This window comes from Liolophura sinensis, chromosome 2, assembly GCF_032854445.1.
Source record: "Liolophura sinensis isolate JHLJ2023 chromosome 2, CUHK_Ljap_v2, whole genome shotgun sequence".
Taxonomy (NCBI): domain Eukaryota; kingdom Metazoa; phylum Mollusca; class Polyplacophora; order Chitonida; family Chitonidae; genus Liolophura; species Liolophura sinensis.
The window spans coordinates 9,637,595-9,655,732 of record NC_088296.1 but is presented as its reverse complement, the minus strand read 5'-3'; the positions used below and the strand labels follow the sequence as shown (position 1 = coordinate 9,655,732).

Genomic DNA, 18,138 nt, shown 5'->3' with positions numbered 1-18,138 from the left:
CCATTAAGAAAAAAAAAAAAAAAGACTGCTGTTGTGTACAGTTATGAATGAAATACTCTTCAATAAGTATATGTACAGGGGTACGTGTTAAAAAATACATAAATAAATAAACAAATATAATTTAATCGGTGAGCAAGCAGATCATCAAACAAATGCATGTAAATAAAGTACATAACATACACCTAAGAAATGCACTGAGTCTTTTTTTTTCTCTTGTATGTGAAGACATGTTTTATGCCTCTGCCTCAGCATCCTTACCAACCATGTCAAACAAAACCTACAAATCCAAAAACAAAATGGCCTACTTCAACGTCTAACCAGTGTTTAAAACCTCAAACACCATCAATGGTAGTTTGGAGCACTGCTTTCTCAGGTGTGCTATGATTGTAGCCAGAATGAATACAGACTTAGTTTGTTGACGGAAGAGGCATTAGGAGAGTGGGTGTGATACAGACTGAGTTGGGTGATGCCAGGAGAAGGCATGTTAGCATGGTGCCCAGAATAGAGCCAGTGGGTAATGAGCTTATCAACTCAGTAGGGCAAAAGGGGATGACTTTACACTGGCAGGCCACACCCACCATACACACAAACTTACACTGGTACAGTTTTAGTGTGTGTGTGTCTATAGGGAATAGGTACATGTTGTATACTGTAGTACTAGCTGTACTGTATGACCATTAAAGGGTCATCCCTGGCTCACAGAGTCGAAAAGCCTTGATCAATGAGGTCCCAATAAGCTCTCGCTGCTCAGATTATGGCTTTATTTATGTGATTGGTGTTTTATGCCGTACTCAAGAATATTTCACTTATGCGACGGTGGCCATCAATTTGGTGGGAGGAAACTGGGCAGAGCCCGGGGGAAACCCACGACCAGCCGCAGGTTGCTGACAGGCCTCCCCACGTGCAGCTGGAGAGGATTATGGCTTGAAGTCGGGAGGTTTCTTCTGTTAATAGATAATGTCATTTTTTCTTTTAAAACTGTGTGTAAAAATGTTTAATGTATTTGGACAGAAAAGTATACAGCATTAACATGCATGTGAATTGTCTGATTTATTTATTTATTTGATTGGTGTTTTACGCCGTACTCAAGAATATTTCATTTATAGAACGGCGGCGAGCATTATGATGGGTGGAACTGTAATTATGATCATAGTATATACAGTATACACTTGATCAATGGCAATTATGGTTACCATGGAAACCATGACGTGTGACTCATCATCAGATCTGCATAGACCTATGTATCAACCAAAAATGAAAACAGCACTTGCGAAACAAGCCCAATCATCAATTATGTAATACACACAATTATGACAATGCCAATCTAGTTGCCATAACAATGGTACTCTGTGGAACAACTTTTCCACAAATTACACTTTCCATCGAGAAATCATAGCACTTTCGCAAAATGTCATCAATCAAATTTCCGTAACTTTGCTCATAAATAACGTCGCCTTATGGCACTATAAGTTAGACACCTTTTGCAAGGAAAGGTACAAGAAATACAACTTACGAAGTTTTGTGAAAGTGGCCCCAGATCCATAGCAGGTTTTAAATGCGGAATATATACAAGACAGTCAAGAGGCCATAGATGAATTCACGCACAAAAGATCGGTTGACATCACATCATAATATCCGCTTGAGCATAAGCATTGTAAGTCCTGGTGCAAGTGTTATTAGGCGTAATTTTCACCAGTCTTTTTCATAACAATTATGTTAATAATTCATGATGGTCTTTGTTTTAAGACAGCACTGCACAAATGTCATCATGATAACATCAATTTTCCTTCCGCCATGACTTGAGGCACAGAATTAATACATAATGCATGTACATAATAAGTGTAGCCCTACACCCATGCACACGTACTCTACAGAGCTCTAATAATGATCCAGAAGCCTCTGGACAATGCAGTCACTGTGAGTTCAAATCCAGTTAATGCTGGCTTCCTCTCAGCCGTATGTGGGAACAGAAGGTCTGCTATCAACCTGCAGATGGTTATAGTTGCTGCCGTATAAGTGAACATTCTTGAGTAAGGTGTAAAACACCAATCCAAAAAATTAAATAAATAAATAAATAATTTTATGTACATGTTCGATGCAACACAAACAAACATTCAGGAACAGAACGGTTGATGTGCAAGGTTTATAATCATCTAATATACATTCACTTACATTAATGATACACGACTCCAGCACATGAAATGAGATCAGTGCATAAGACATGAAGCGTGACAGGGTCAAACAGGGTTTTCATTTCGAATTGGAGAAGTAGGTCAGACTTCAAAAGTATGCAGCTGAATTGAAAGTAATTATGTCACAATTACTATTGATTGAAATAGTAAGAATATTCAAAGTAGGCGGCTACAGGGACGGCAGTAGACAGCTGTCTACAGCCTACTACTTGCCCTTTTTGAACACTCAAATATCAAAATATATGGACAGTTTGATACCCTAACCACACGTCCAAATTACAGCACACCCTAACCCTTCCTCCTCGCTCAAATTACGAAGAATGTTGCCTGATACATTTAACATATATATTCAAACAAGTTCCCTATGACCATGTGAAAAGCCCAAATTACATGATAAGGAATATTGCCTTATTTAACATAAATGTTTGAACAAGTTCCCTGTGACCATGTGAAAAGCCCAAATTACATGATGAGGAATATTGCCTTATTTAACATAAATGTTTGAACAAGTTCCCTGTGACCATGTGAAAAGCCCAAATTACATTATGAGGAATATTGCCTTATTTAACATAAATGTTTGAACAAGTTCCCTGTGACCATGTGAAAAGCCCAAATTACATTATGAGGAATATTGCCTTATTTAACATAAATGTTTGAACAAGTTCCCTGTGACCTTGTGAAAAGCCCAAATTACATAATGAGGAATATTGCCTTATTTAACATAAATGTTTGAACAAGTTCCCTGTGACCTTGTGAAAAGCCCAAATTACATAATGAGGAATATTGCCTTATTTAACATAAATGTTTGAACAAGTTCCCTGTGACCATGTAAAAAGCCCAAATTACATTATGAGGAATATTGCCTTATTTAACATAAATGTTTGAACAAGTTCCCTGTGACCTTGTGAAAAGCCCAAATTACATGATAAGGAATATTGACTTCTTTAACATAAATGTTTGAACCAGTTCCCTGTGACGTTGTGAAAAGCCCAAATTACATGATAAGGAATATTGCCTTATTTAACATAAATGTTTGAACAAGTACCCTGTGACCATGTGAAAAGCCCAAATTACATAATGAGGAATATTGCCTTATTTAACATAAATGTTTGAACAAGTTCCCTGTGACCATGTGAAAAGCCCAAATTATGTGATAAGGAATACTGCCTTATTTAACATAAATGTTTGAACAATTTCCCTATGAGCATGTGCACTGACTGTATAACAATTTACCTGCAATTTTGACAATAACAAAGACATAAAAATCCTTCACAAGTTCCTTAATATCTGAAAATATTTTAGCCAAAATTAAACTAATAAAAGGGTGTCCAATTTAAAAATTGGTATTTGGCCCTGAATGAGGAGAAGCCCGACAGAACACAGCACAGAACCTGCATGAGCGCGACACAGTCAGACTGAGTCATATGTGGTATATTTTACACACTGACGCACCACTTTGATAATCTGACACATTTTAATGTCACAGCGTGCACAAGGCTCACTATGACCACATGACGTTCAGCAGTTGGGTTTCCTGAAGGACCCATATCAGCTATTTTAGTCCACTCTAAAAATTACTGCACTAAGACACTAAGCTTGGTCTGCCTTAAAGAATCCAGTAATCCTCATGATACAAAAGTTCTCAATGGATGACTTAAAAAGCCGACAACTCCCACATTAGAGACAATTTACAACTGATAAAAATGTCCGGAGATCAACTTGTAGTTTACAGTGGGGTTGCCACCAGATATGTCAGGTAACAGGAGCTTAACTGAAATGTTCTAAAACCCCTACACCAAGCAGTCCCCACAGCTGATCATTGCTGATCAAGGAATAGACAGACTTTGAAGGATACACAGCATCTAAATATGGGTTTGAAAATACCCTGTGTCTTGGAAATGGACAAGTGTTAGACGTTGTATCTTGGAGGATGTATAATAATTCAGATGGCTACAATATCCCTTTAACTAGATGTATATGCCCGTTTGGAGAGTGGTGAAGACAAGGTCACTGATGCCTTGTTGATTGCTGACTGAAACCACTTCTCAAGAATTCTTCTTCTTCTCAGAACTGACATCATTCTATCATATGACAGCAACCTAGTCTTTATAACAGCCCCCTGCATCATCATTTTAAGGCAAAATTATAATCTTAAACTTACAGAAGAGTTTAAGTTGAAATATTTCTTCAGAGATTAGGCCTATAACCATGGAAGTCTAGAGCTGGCTACGGACTTTGGTTTGTACGGGGTGTTATATCAATTTCAATAAATAATAATATCTTATTTTCTACAGGTCACTAAGTGAACTCAGACATTCATATTAATACAATATTATATCTGACAGCTATATGACAAGTGCTATAGTAGCCAAGTCTGATCTAATGAATAGGGCATTGTTCATTATGCTACATATAACTTTCCTGCAATAATACTGCACGTTTCTACCCCTCCCCCCCCCCCCCGACCTAGATACGAATATTCTGTACCTTTACCATGTCTACAGCAGTAGGCCTATATATATATCTATCCATGCAGAACGGGATGTACTTAAGATAACCACATTTATGCAGCTGGTAAACACGTAATTGCAGTCACGCCATAGCTGTAACCACTGCTACTGCTACTGACAAAAACTGGCATATGCTTTGAGCATTTTCACTGCTGTCTGAGCCGTGATTGGCAACATTCCAGTACTTGGTATTAAGCATCACGTTCAACAACAACAGAAGCAATGACGCAGCATTGCTGTCCAGGCATATGTAGCTGATGTTGTTCACTGAGATGTTTACTTTCGGTTTCAACCAAAATTTAGGACGAACTTCGCATGAATTCAGCAAGAGTACACTTCACGAGAGTCAAATTCACGCATCACGCGGATCAAGAGGTCTAAAGACGACGAACATAATTTGGTAAAAAGAGAGATAACTTACATGTGGCTACAGCATCACATCATCGCTTCTTTCCCGCGTTCACGGAATGACAGTTTAACCCACGTGTTGATTGTTTCCGGTTCATTCGACCGCGCAGGCTCACAAGGCAAGGTCGATCTTTTTGGGCGATGAGAGTTATGTCCCTTGTTTCGAGGTTTTTGAGTTATTTGGCGACAGATTGACTGCAGACAAGGTTTTCAGCCAATCACAACATTAGTTCAAGAGTACATACTGCTGTACAATAAGTTTCCTATATTAACTTTCTTAAGTTGTTGGGTTTTCCTGTGCATAAATCTGACTTCTGCGTTATAAGTGAACAAATAATGATTATGGCGTTCAAAACTATGAAATCATTCAAGTTGAAAAAAAAAAAAAAAATGAATAGGGCCCAAAGAAAATGATGTATCATCCAGAAATTTAAATGCCAGCCTCAGCTAGGCTGTTTGACTGATAGAGTAAACTAGAGCAGAGAGGAGATCAGCACCACACCCAGGGCACTTTGGCAGGTACTTCATTCAAACACTTCATTGCTCTTGACATATGCCATAAGGCCAAATTGGAACACCTGCATGAATTACAGCACAACACGGGTTCAATCCTGTTTCTGCCAGAACTTAATTAAACAGGTAAGTTTCTGGATTTCCGTGCTATTCCTAGAGCCATGGAGGCAATAATAATATGACAGTGCTCTCGTGTGGTGTTACATGAAGATTGTGGGAGGCCACCTGCCTTCTACCAGTATTAATTTACTTATTTGACTGGTGTTCTACATCATACTCAAGAATATTTCACTTCTACGATGGCAGCCAGCATTATGGTGGGGGTGGAAACCGAGAGGAGCCAGAGGGAAAACACCAACCATCCGCAGGTTGGTGACAGACCACCCCATGTATGACCAGGGAGGAAGGGGTCATGAGCTAGACATAAACTCAAAGCAACCGCATTGGTGAGAGACTTCTGGGTCATTGCACTGACTGGCCTGGCTGGCGAGCTAACACCTGGTCTACAGACAGGACAGAGGCAGCCCACTACCACCCTCCACTTCCATCAGTATGACATGTACATGTTGTCATATGTGGGTTAGTATGGCCGTAACTTGCAAACATTTAGTGAAAAATAAAGTAAAAAATTATTTGGCATGCATTCAACAACAATCGGATATTAAATAAAATAAATACAACACAATACATCACTCTGTTGATCATTCATCAATGGACTGATCACTAGCTCTAAGCAGTTTCTATAGTTGGGCAACCACACACCATTTTAGCATTTATAACTATGGGAGAACTGCCTGGTTTCCTCCCAACATAAAGCTAGCCGGCAACAAACAAGTGAAAAGTATGATGTAATATACCAATCAGATAAATAAATAAATAAACCATAAATGTGCCCTCATCAATTCATGCTGTAAGGGACTTTTTTTTTTATGTTATTGATCGATTTGTTTCATTGGCGTTTAATGCCAAGCTAACGAATTTGTATGGGTGGAGGAAACCAGATTGCCTTTCTAAGATTAACAAAATTCTCACAATGAGGCAGTCTGGAATTGAGTCACAGGAGAGATTTGCAGTATCATTTAAACACTGCAGTAGGCTACATAGGTCTAATTACAAACTAAAATCCAAGATAGGCTGCTCAATGAACTGCTGGACTTTATTCCATTTATGTGCACTAGGCATACAAATTGTTCAGATGTCTGTGCCTTTAAAATATATACATACCAGAACAGAATAAGAACTGCAAGTTATGCCTGAAAATCAGGCATGGTTTACACTTTAACATTTAAGTTCATTGTTGCTTAATATAAAATGGTAATAAGACTGTGGAGCAGGTTTACAATTAACACAATTTCAGTTCCAGTTTGCAGCAAGCGTCACATGAGTTTCTGCCAGCTTGAGTTGGTTCTCTGTAATCAAGACAAAACCAATTAATACAACCTACTGGATCAGTGCAAACCTACATGGCAATATGCTTTGTCTGTTCTGAAATTCCCCCCGTAACAAAAATCAGACATATACCTGAGCTCTACTTTAAATACTGGTAATACACATTTGGTGTTTTCATCCAAGATGAAAGAGTTTTCAATTTCCAAAATTCAAGTTCTTCTAGAGAACAAAGACTGAAGATCCTCATGCATGTGCCAGTAAAACAAGACCAATCTCTAATACTTCCAAAAAAGGTAAAAACAGACTCCTGAATGATGAGTTGGTTGTCTGTTCTGAAACTGGCCAGTTAAAAGTCTCTGCTGCTAAAATCATTTCCAGCCAATCAGACTATGTATCCTTTACCCAAAATTAAAGACACAACTGATACAAGAAGCCCTGTATATCCATTCATTTCACCCTGTTCTATGGTGACAAACAGATCTGTTGTTATCTAATGTCAAGAGGATGCTAGTTGAGGGATCATCTATGGCTGCTTACTGGTTGACTCCAGGACTGGACAGATGTTCTCTGCTACTGGTTACGGCCAGCTCATAATGGCTGTCTTCTGAACTGTTAATTCTGAAAAAATAAATGGTACATATAAAGCCATTTAAGTAAAATTTTTACACTTCTAAACTTCAAGATTTGTAATAAGTATTCAATAAATAAGATACTGGTCACACAAGTAACAGGTAACATGCAAAGAGAGTCAAAAAAAAAAAAAATAAGAAGAAAAAAAGAGAAACTGTTTTTGACCTGAAATTTTGCCCAAAACTGGGACTAAAGTATCTTTTTGGTCTAAATCTGAGAGTTTTATTCTCTTTGGAAAGGTGTTCAGAGGTTTGTTTGGAGGCTACGATGGTAACTTGATATTTTGATGGTAAATAGTTCTCAGCATCAAGAACTGTTTTATCACTTTTATTTCCCTCTAAAAGTGCACTCATCTTTTTTGGCTACTAAAGTAAGTGGGGAAAAAAAAGCACATATGAAGGACAATACTTTCCTTAGTGTAAGCTCAACATTTATAAATGTCCCTCAAAATTCTTTATGCTATGATTTCTTGTTTAATTCTGTGCTTTCTGAGAGTACTGTGGTATATTATTGAAATGTTATCCCAAATCCAAAGTGCCTATTTGTTCTTAAATTTTAGGATTAGATCTAAGCTTTAAAAATGTTGATTTTTCTTAATTGTTTTTTTTTTTTGTTTTCATATTATCTATACTCAACATTTAGGAATACTGCAGAAAACTTGTCCTCTAGCTATCTATCTTACCCAGTAGTTGGCAGGTTGGGAATGTTATCAGACTTGATGAGATCTTCTCTCAACTGGACTGGTTGATGTGAAATCTGTGAAAACAGGGCGAATGATCATATTTCACAACTCATATCCAATGATTGATCTACAATGTTCACGTATTTATGTATAATATGGTTTAAGGTAGCTACAGATATCATAAATCTTCAGCACTCCCACCATAATGCTGGCACAATGCTGAGTACAGCCTAAAACACCAATAATATAACTAAATTCTTCAACCTTTTCGACAACCTCCGCAACCAATAATTTGTAACATTCTGAGAGAACTATCGGGTGCAGAGAAATAATCTGCACAGTTTTAGGAAGCTTACATTTTTAGGGACAAAAAAATTTAAGCATCATTTTCATAATAGGTTTATGCATAAATTCCACACACAAAGTGCTTAAGAGGTTGAAAAGGTTGATGATCTACACTAAACTAGTTTTGTACCAGTGTATGTATACATTATTGACTCTGCATGGCCTTTCAAAATGCTAAGTTCTTATTTTTCACATTTCCTTCACTTGACATTCAAGAAGTGCTATATACACTTTTATACTATCTTACCCAGTAGTTGTGGTGGTGGTGGGTGGGGTGGGGGTGTGCTTGTTCACATCTGCTCAGACATGGGCTGGCTGATGTGAAATCTGCAAAATCACAAGAAAGAAGACATCAAAACAGCATTCGTAGCAGCGCACACGACTTGGTGCACTGATTATACTTTACAAAATCAGTTACGATGAGCCTATCTTAACACAGATATGACATGTAAGCCACCTACGGGGACATTCGTTCTATACCAATATATATGCTGTTAGCTCTGATCTTTCAAACTGCGTGATTATTTGTGTTTATACTTTGTAAGGAACTGTTAAATAAGCCATCATGCTGTCTTACCCACTGAATGGCGGGACTTTATCAGATCTTCTCTGATGACTGGTGGCAGATGTTGTAGCTGTAAAATCACAACAAACAAACCATTACAACACTGAAAGCACTTTCACATAAGTAGACAGGCGGATGAGTGTAGATGACATGTGTAAACAACCTACCATCCACACCAGTTCTATATGCTATTAGGTCTGAGCTTTTTGGTGTATTTATTTCTTGTTTTCGTCACTTTCTTCTCTTCACATTGATGAACTGTTAAATACACCTTTCCTCTGTGATCTATCTTACCAGAAGCTGAGGGACTTTACCAGATCTTCTCTCATAGGTTGGCTGATGTAAAAGTTGTGAAATCATAAGAAATAAAAACAATACAACAGCCATATCTCAAGTTAAAACGGGGCCCATTTCACAAAACGTGTACAGCACTGCGAGCACATAACTTTCATGGCAACCAGTACTGTAGGTATTATGTCGCCATGGTAGCTACATGCATGCAGTGTTGCATGTGGTTTGTGAAACGGGCCCTAGTGCTGTATGTATATTACGTCGCTATGGTAGCTATGTGCATGCAGCACTTTGTAAAAGGATCTCCTGCAGTCCAAGAAGACTGTTCATTTTGACAAACTAGTGCCTCATCAAATGATGCACAAGATTTACACAGAAGCTGGAAACTTTCAAAATAAATAACATCAAATCAAATCATATCAAAGAGGAAATGAAATTTTGTCTCTTTTCTATCCACCAAAAACATGAACAGTGATTCATATGCTGGAAAGTGGTTTTCATAATTTAAATAGGTAAAATTGCTAATTCTATCTTTTTAACTAATTAAGATTTGGGACTGGAGTATTTTCTTAGAAGATGCTCAAATAAAAAAAAGAATTGTATTGAATGACTCTTTGTCTCTCTTTGGGATGAATTCTGGAGTCTGGAATCAGGGATATTGGATTATCAACGGCTAGGATTTCAAAGCAGGATGTGAATTTAATGTGCTTTCTACAATAAAAAGACCACATTGATGTTACCAAATGGACTGGAGCTCATGATTTTGATCTTGCAAAACAGTTTGTAACTAAGGCAGTCAGTCAATATTTTAACACCCTATAGGCATGTAAATGTATTAGCTTTTCCAGGCACACTAAAGGGGGACAACTCTTACAGTAAACTGATCCTCTCATAATATATTACCATAATACTTGATGAGCCCCTTTTGATGCTGACCTGTTGGCTTATTAATGTAGTCACTCAAATCGAGATATTTAACAGTCACTCAAATTGACGGATGTTTTGTGTCTATGGCTCACAAAGGATGAATGAATAGTAATCAAACCTTAAAAGTAAAAATAATTCTTATAAATAACAAGTATATATAAAGCAATTTAAGTAAAATCTTTAAACTTCTAAATTTCAAGATTTCTAATACATATTAAATACATCTGATACTGGTCTACAACTAATAGGTGACATGAAAATAAAGTCTTAACCCCTCCACACCCCTACCCCCCCCCCCCCCCAAAAAAAAAGGAAAACTATTTTCCACCTAGAATTTTGCCCAGGACTGAGACTAAGTTATTTTTTTTTTTACCTGAATTTTTTGCTTATTCACTTTTGAAAGGCATTCAGAGGTTTATTTGGAAGGTACCCTACTGGAAAAATAGTTATCACCAGCAAAAACTATTTTATCACTTTATTTTTGGGCTCATAAAGTAAGTGGACAAAAAGACATATGGAGAACTATATTTTCCACTCTCAGGAAAAAAGAAAGGAGAAAAAATGTTTCATTCTTCTATTGCAACATACATATACTAAAAAACACTAAAGCGAACAAAGAAAAAAACAAGAACAAAAATGTGAGAACAGAAACCAGACAAAGAATTTATTCATATGAACACTCTGTATTCTTTATCTTACCCAATACTTGGATCTTCTCCAATAGACGTGGGGAGGCCATTCCTGCTGTAAAATCACAACAAACAAAACATCATGCAACCTTTAATAGTGTATAAAGCATCATAAAACAGACACCGTGTACTGATTATATTTTACCAGTCACATACACTGAAATGTGAGTATCTCACATATACAACATATGCAGAGCCAAACTCGAACCTTTCACTGGTAACAAAATCCTGGAAATTTGCATCAAGAAAAACCTCTGACTTTGGTCGCCTTAGCGTAAGCTCAACAAGCTTTATAAATGTCCCTCAAAATTCTTCATGCTTTGATATCTTGTTTAATTCTGTGCTTTCTGAGAGTACTGTGGTACATTACTGAAATTTTATCTCAAACCAGTCCCTATGTGTTCATAAATTTTAGGATTAGGTCTAAGCTTTAAAAATGTTGATTTTTCTTAATTGTTTTTTTTTTTTTTTTTTATATTATCTATACTCAACATTTAGGAATACTGCAGAAAACTTGTCCTCTAGCTATCTATCTTACCCAGTAGTTGGCAGGTTGGGGATGTTACCAGACTTGATGAGATCTTCTCTGACTGGTTGATGTGAAAATCTGTGAAAACAGAGGGACTTTCACAACTCATATCCAATAATTGATCTACAATGTTCACGTATTTATGTATACCATGTTTTAAGGTAGCTACAGATATCATGATTCTGCAGCACTCCCACCAAAATGCTGGCCGCCGTCGTATAAGTGAAATATTCTTGAGCATGGCATAAAACAACAATCAAATAAATAAATTCTTCAACCTTTTCGAACGCCTCCGCAATCAATAATTTGTAACATTCTGAGAGAACTATGGGGTGCAGAGAAATAATTTGCAAAGTTTTAAGGAAACTTACATTTTTAGGGACAAAAAAATTTAAGTATCATTTTCATAATAACTGTATGCATAAATTCAACACACAAAGTGTTACAGAGGTTGAAAAGGTTGATGGCCTATACTAAACTAGCTCTGTACCAGTGTACATTATTGACTCTGCATGGCCTTTGAAAATGTTAATTTCTTTTTTTTCACATTTCCTTCACTTGACATTCAAGAAGTGCTATATACACTTTTATTCTATCTTACCCAGTGGTTGTTTTTTTGGTGGGGGGGAGGGTGCTTGTTCACATCTGCCTGGACATTTGTTTGCTGATGTGAAATCTGCAAAATCACAAGAAACAGAACATCAAAACATCGTTATACAGGTAACACTATATTGACAAAAAGTTTCATTTTCCAATGCTGTAAATTAAAGTCAGGCTAATTAAATTTAAAGATTTAAATTTATCATAAAGCAATATATCCTTTGCCTTCTTAAAACTTATTTATCTATTCCTTGGGGTTTAATGGTATATATTTCGCAACCGTGGTTATCTTATCATTACTATTAATCAAAATGACGCAAAGTACATTTTAACCAATTACTTACCAAAGGTGGTAGAGCTACTGATCCATCAGTTAGATCCCCAAGCAAGATTGTAATCTTTTGAAATCAATCAAACCAACTTGAAATACACAAACCAACCACTCATCCAAGGAGGTAAAGAGATACTAACATATCACTTTGAACCCCAAATGAAACAATATCTTTCAAAATCAAATCAAATCAAACTTAACTTAGAAGTAGATCGCTACTGGTCCATCAGTTTGAAGCCCAACACTTCAAACTGAGCCCTCTTCTTCCCTCTCTGTTTGAGCTTTCGTCTAAACAAGGCCTCCATATCACTCAGAGTCCTGGTCTTGATGAGGACTGCGTGTCCATCAGGGTGAAACATGCCAAGCGGGTCCCGGCTATGGCTGTCAAACAGCCTCACTCCTCCCATGGGGTCCCTCATTACAGCCATGCTGTACTCCCCCACTGTCAGCACAGCTCCACTGGTCTCATCCAGAGCCATTCTAAGCCCTTCCGCCAGGCTAACAAACCCTAAATCCCACCGTGGCTGGACGTCGGGGTTGACCGACAAAAGCCCAGCTGCCTCATGGTCCGGGCACCCCTTCATCAGGAAGGTCCCAGACCTTAGTTCCACCGGGACTATTTGCCCAGTGAGCTCATATATGCCCACCCGCTTAATGGTGTCGGCAGTTCGGCCCAGGCTGGAGAGAATGGTGCCATGATTCCTGTCCCCGTCGCGGAGAATGGTGTCAAGCTCCTTCCGCGCCCATCGAAAGACGGGCATGACAGTGGACAGGGTCACAGCAACCAAAGCCATGGTAGTACACTGACTACCAACCCAGGCTGAGTGAAGGTACAAAGACGATCCCTGGTGGAATGAGGCACTAATGGAGGAAACCACTGGCCAAAGGGGATCGGGCTGCTGCCCTTCAGGGCGACGGAGGTCATGGAAGGAAGCTGGGAGGAAAAAGACAGAATCCATGAACATCTTACACTTTTCACAACTAATGGTCAGGACAGTAGCTTAAAGTAACAACATGTTAATTATTACACAACAGATCATTAGCAAGGCGCCACTAATTTTATTTTATGTTTTTTTTTAAGAAAGCTGACACTAAAACATCCAAAAATTAAATCTGAAAATCCACATTTTCATTTTGTCCAATCTCCATGTTTTAATGATTTTTATGTTTTTCTGGGCTTTCTGATCATGTAAATATGTCTTCAAGAGCAATAATTGCTGAGATAGTCTACATTTTCCACAAATTAGATTGTTGTCAAGTTTTTTTTTATACCCTCCAAAGACATTCAAAACACATTTATTCTAAACTAGGTGTGGCCTATTGGTTTTATTTCAGCTGGATCAAACACCTCCCCTCAATGGTCCAAGGGTAGTAATTTTGATTGAGTACCACACATGTACAAGAATCCAACTGATTTATTCAGATGTGTCCTTCCAAAACAGGTTGTGCTATTTTAAATAGCATGATCAGCAGATCTGTGTGTAAAGAATGAAGCTGAACACAAGTAAACCCACAAAACTTGAACGTGTATCGACTGGACTACAATTCAAATTATAGAACCAAAGACTGCTGGTTCTTTACTAGAATACTGGGACAAGAGTTTTGGATTTCACAGTTACGTCCCTTTGTGTCTAAACATTGTAGATTTATGGAGATGTGGGACAAATCAGTGCATTCTAATATGGGCAGGTATATACAATAGTCAAAATTATTTGCAAAAGATTGTTTTGTGACATTTAAATTTTGGAGCAAATTGTATGGCAACTTTGAGGCGATTACAGGCATGATTTTTAGATTTTATTCACTGACAAAACGCACTGATTTGCATGACACACTAGGGCATCACCATGATGTTGCAACATCAGAACTCGAAACTCCTGTAACTGGTCTGATATGTTGTTGGTGATCAGCCAGATTCAGTAGGCTCATCTTGATAGGACTCACCTGCACGTTTGCAGTCCTCAGCCTCAGTGGTAGGATGACCAATGAGAGCTGACTCGCTGCAGGAGCGGACAGGCCGCAGCACAGGGATTCCAGAGAGGCTAGCAAGGGGGGACAACTCACAGGGAGAACAGCCCAGGGGTTCTGCTGGAGTCTGAGATGGCTGCTTCTGACTGCTGACAATAGAAGTAATGAAGATATCAGAAAATGATCATACATTATCATTTTACTTTATACCATACTTTCGTAGTATTATTTTGGCAATAATGTAATCCTTTAAAAAAAATTAAGTTTTATTTTATTTCTTTTTTGTTTATAGTAAGGTGCTCTATTACTGGTAAAGATTAACAAAAGCATGGTAAATTATTCATGGTGCTTGTTATTAAAATAGACCTGTGGCTTGAAAGAGTCGGTTTTAAATCTCTGGTACACAGCTTTCATTAAATATCTGTAGAGCCATGTTAGGTATTACAACAGTGTAGATCAGAAACAAAACTACATGGAGGGGATGTTGTAAGTCAAGCACAATAATATAAGGTATTAAGCTGTGTGCAAAACAGAAGTCCTTTTATCCTGTAGAGTGGTCCCTAAAGCTTACATCCGGGGACGGGGTATTGGCTTTTCCTTGTCCTTAGGATGAGTGGTCTTTTTAGACTCATCATCATCTTCAAGGCTTGTCTCTTTGCTGCTCCTAGCCTAGAAAAAGAGAAGTGACAGGCATGTTAGAATAGAGATAGACCATTCCTTGTGAAGATATACATTAAAATTTAGGGTTTCCATCGATGAAAGAACATACTGTTCAATGACTTCTAGCCCGACAATTTTTGCTTCGTGCTACAAGAATTTGCGAGCATGCTGCCAGTCAGGGTACCAAATATTTAGACCGAATGTGAATAAAATGAGTTCCAAATCAACTATCAATTACTATCAATATGACTGTGGAAACTTTGTTGTAGAGAATCATCCATGTGCATTTACTTAGCTTGCTGATTAGAATACAAGAAATGTAAGAGTTATTTCTCAGGTATTTGTCATGAGAACAAAAAAAAGTGGTTGTCCCCTTGTGGGCAATCCTATACATATGGGTTAGACATGACATACCAAACAACATGTTTTCTGGGGACGATTAGTCCCAGATGTTTTGCAGTGTCTTCAGTGCTTTCCCAGATTTTTCTGACAGTTCAAGTCCATTTGCAGTTGGTACAAAACATTTCATAAAAGACCTCCTGAGAATTCACAACACTGCCAAAGTTACTAGACATTTTCCTACCAACTGTTTCAAAATGAACAACTCGCACTCAATAAAAAAATTATCAGGACAACTTGCTTTATAGCCAAAAGAAGATCTGTCTTTGAAAACATTTTCAGTTTTAAAATCAGAATTCTGATTAACACTAGTGTTGCAGTTCTTGTGAACATTTCCCAGGCTCTACCTGGTTTCCTGCCATCAAAATCCCGACCATCACTTATTCTTGAGTGCAGTATAAAACATCAATCAAATAAAAAACATTTAAAAAATTTAACAGTCATCATAGTCAGTGAACAGCACAGTGACATCTAGACATCAAATGACAATCTCAATCTAGCTCTGAGATGGGTTGACCATGTTCCCAGCTCAGCTTCTCATTTAGATTGTATTTCTAAAAGCTAAGCTGGGAAGAATAAAAACTGGGTCAATTCCACAAAGCCATTCATGACTTAAGTCAAAACTTGAAATACAATCATACAGCATATTTTTTAACTTTAGAATTTAACATTTTGTGCACTTCATCAGTATCAGCTCAAGACAAAAGTGTCTAAATTTCTACTTTCAGCCCCTGGAGGCGATCCCACAAAGCCCCTTCTGACTTAAGTTAAAATTTAAAAACTCTGTACGATGCTTAGTTTTTGATACTGGAATCTGAAATTTGGACGCATTTGTATTAAGACAACATTAATGAGGGGGCAAAATTTTAATCTCTAAAGCCCCAAATAAAGCTTTCAGATCTTATTTCAAATTTTGACTTTGGACTAAGTCTTGTGCAATCGGCCACTGATCTCAAATCTAAATCTAAATCATAAAATTAAAAATTTCATTGACTGTTGTTGTAGCGACTTAACTTTAAGCACAGTTCTAGGGCTAGCCTTGACTAATAAAGAAGCTGGGCATGTCTTAAAGTGAATTTAACACTGATGAAAAATACAAAGCTCGTTGGCCTCACTCGGGCTGTCTGACAAAACTCCCAAATTTTTACTGAACATAACAACATATTTCAACAATGTTTGGCCTATAAACTTAAAAGTTCGTTGTGAATGCATTTTCTTTGCTCAACAATGCTCTGGAAACGGTATCAGGCCATGATATGGTTATGTCAGTTCTGGAAAACTAAAACCCTTTCATAATAGTCAAAAACCCTCAACAAACCCTCTTCTCGATCTTCGAATCCAACAGACGACAAACGGACGAAAGTAGTCCGTGATAATAATTCTCTGCACCGGGTCACGGGTTATCAAATAGTACCTCAATTAAACACAACCTTAGTTTGTTTAAACGGCGTAGTACATAAGCAAATCAGCAAAAACAGAAAGAAAGAAAAGAAACTAGGTGATAGTATACTGCATATAAATTTACTGAAATATTCTAAACACAGTTGCTAAGGTACGAAACGTGTGTGATGCACTTCCACTGGGCTAGCTTTTTTTTCGATCGATGACGTCATCAAAGTTTTCGTCTGCAGCGGGTTTGTCTCTCTTCAGTTCCATTGTTTGTGCTTACCTGTGGATGTAGTACAGTCATGTAAATTCTCGTGGCTTGTCGTGGATTTAGGCGACACTGCTGCTCAAGGACGGAAAACGCATTTTCCCGAACTCAAAATATGATGAAGAAAACAGGGAGAAGTGATGGGGAGATTGATATCCGACTTAAACCAAAGGTGTAAGTCATAGCACCAACTTGTAAACAACTTGAGGCCTTGTGTTTTAATAAACTTTTTAATAAACTCTGCTTTCTGATTGGACGAGAAGAGGTATGTCTTAGTTATACACTGTACTTAAGTTTTAGAAATTGTTTCATTAAGATTACCTGAGTAATCCAAGCTAGCGTTTAAAATGAAACGATTACACCCGATCTTCATTGTCGCTACATGTTACATTGTAACAGTTAACTACGTCAGTGATGACGTCACAATCGAATAGATGTCACAAGGGCATCGGCATGACCACACTGTTGACGTCAAATCCACATCTTTTCGATTTTTTTCCTCTGTGAATAACAGGCTATTTTGTGATGCATTAGATTGTAATGCATTAGAAATAAATTATGTTTTACACGAGCATTTCCATTAATATCCACAGTCCTCCTTCTTTAATAAATCGTCAGTGAGTATATAATTCCTACAGATAATCGAAAGTAAAAACATTTGCTTATCAATAAAGTAGCTAGACAAAAAGTGAGTGAACTGATAATAAACGTAAAATGTAGGCCTAACAAAATTTAGGATGTTGCAATAAAATGAATTCTGCTCTGCAGAAGAATTTATTCAAGGGTTTGTCACTTATTTCTACTATATGTTATCAAACCGCATGTAAATAATATTGCATAAAAATCAATACACGAA

The 18,138-nt window shown here is 37.5% G+C and overlaps 2 protein-coding genes across 3 annotated transcripts; both read right to left on the bottom strand.

Moving 5' to 3' along the window:
• Positions 1 to 6,765: 6,765 nt before the first annotated feature.
• LOC135462471 (uncharacterized) lies at positions 6,766 to 11,779 on the bottom strand. The gene is made up of 7 exons (XM_064739697.1): positions 11,708 to 11,779; positions 11,152 to 11,196; positions 9,247 to 9,304; positions 8,917 to 8,996; positions 8,325 to 8,398; positions 7,550 to 7,630; positions 6,766 to 7,032 (listed from the first exon to the last, which is right to left on the bottom strand). Exons 1-7 carry the CDS (start codon positions 11,777 to 11,779, stop codon positions 6,966 to 6,968), a joined length of 477 nt encoding a protein of 158 aa, XP_064595767.1. The 3' UTR covers positions 6,766 to 6,965.
• A 1,030-nt stretch (positions 11,780 to 12,809) lies between these two features.
• LOC135463154 (uncharacterized) lies at positions 12,810 to 15,820 on the bottom strand. 2 transcript variants are annotated; one of them, XM_064740470.1, is made up of 3 exons: positions 15,141 to 15,820; positions 14,546 to 14,718; positions 12,810 to 13,535 (listed from the first exon to the last, which is right to left on the bottom strand). In XM_064740470.1, exon 3 carries the CDS (start codon positions 13,393 to 13,395, stop codon positions 12,817 to 12,819), a length of 579 nt encoding a protein of 192 aa, XP_064596540.1. In that variant the 5' UTR covers positions 13,396 to 13,535; positions 14,546 to 14,718; positions 15,141 to 15,820; the 3' UTR covers positions 12,810 to 12,816. The 2 variants fall into 2 exon arrangements, with proteins under 2 accessions (XP_064596540.1, XP_064596542.1); XM_064740472.1 differs by having other exon boundaries at positions 14,546 to 14,715.
• Positions 15,821 to 18,138: the final 2,318 nt, after the last annotated feature.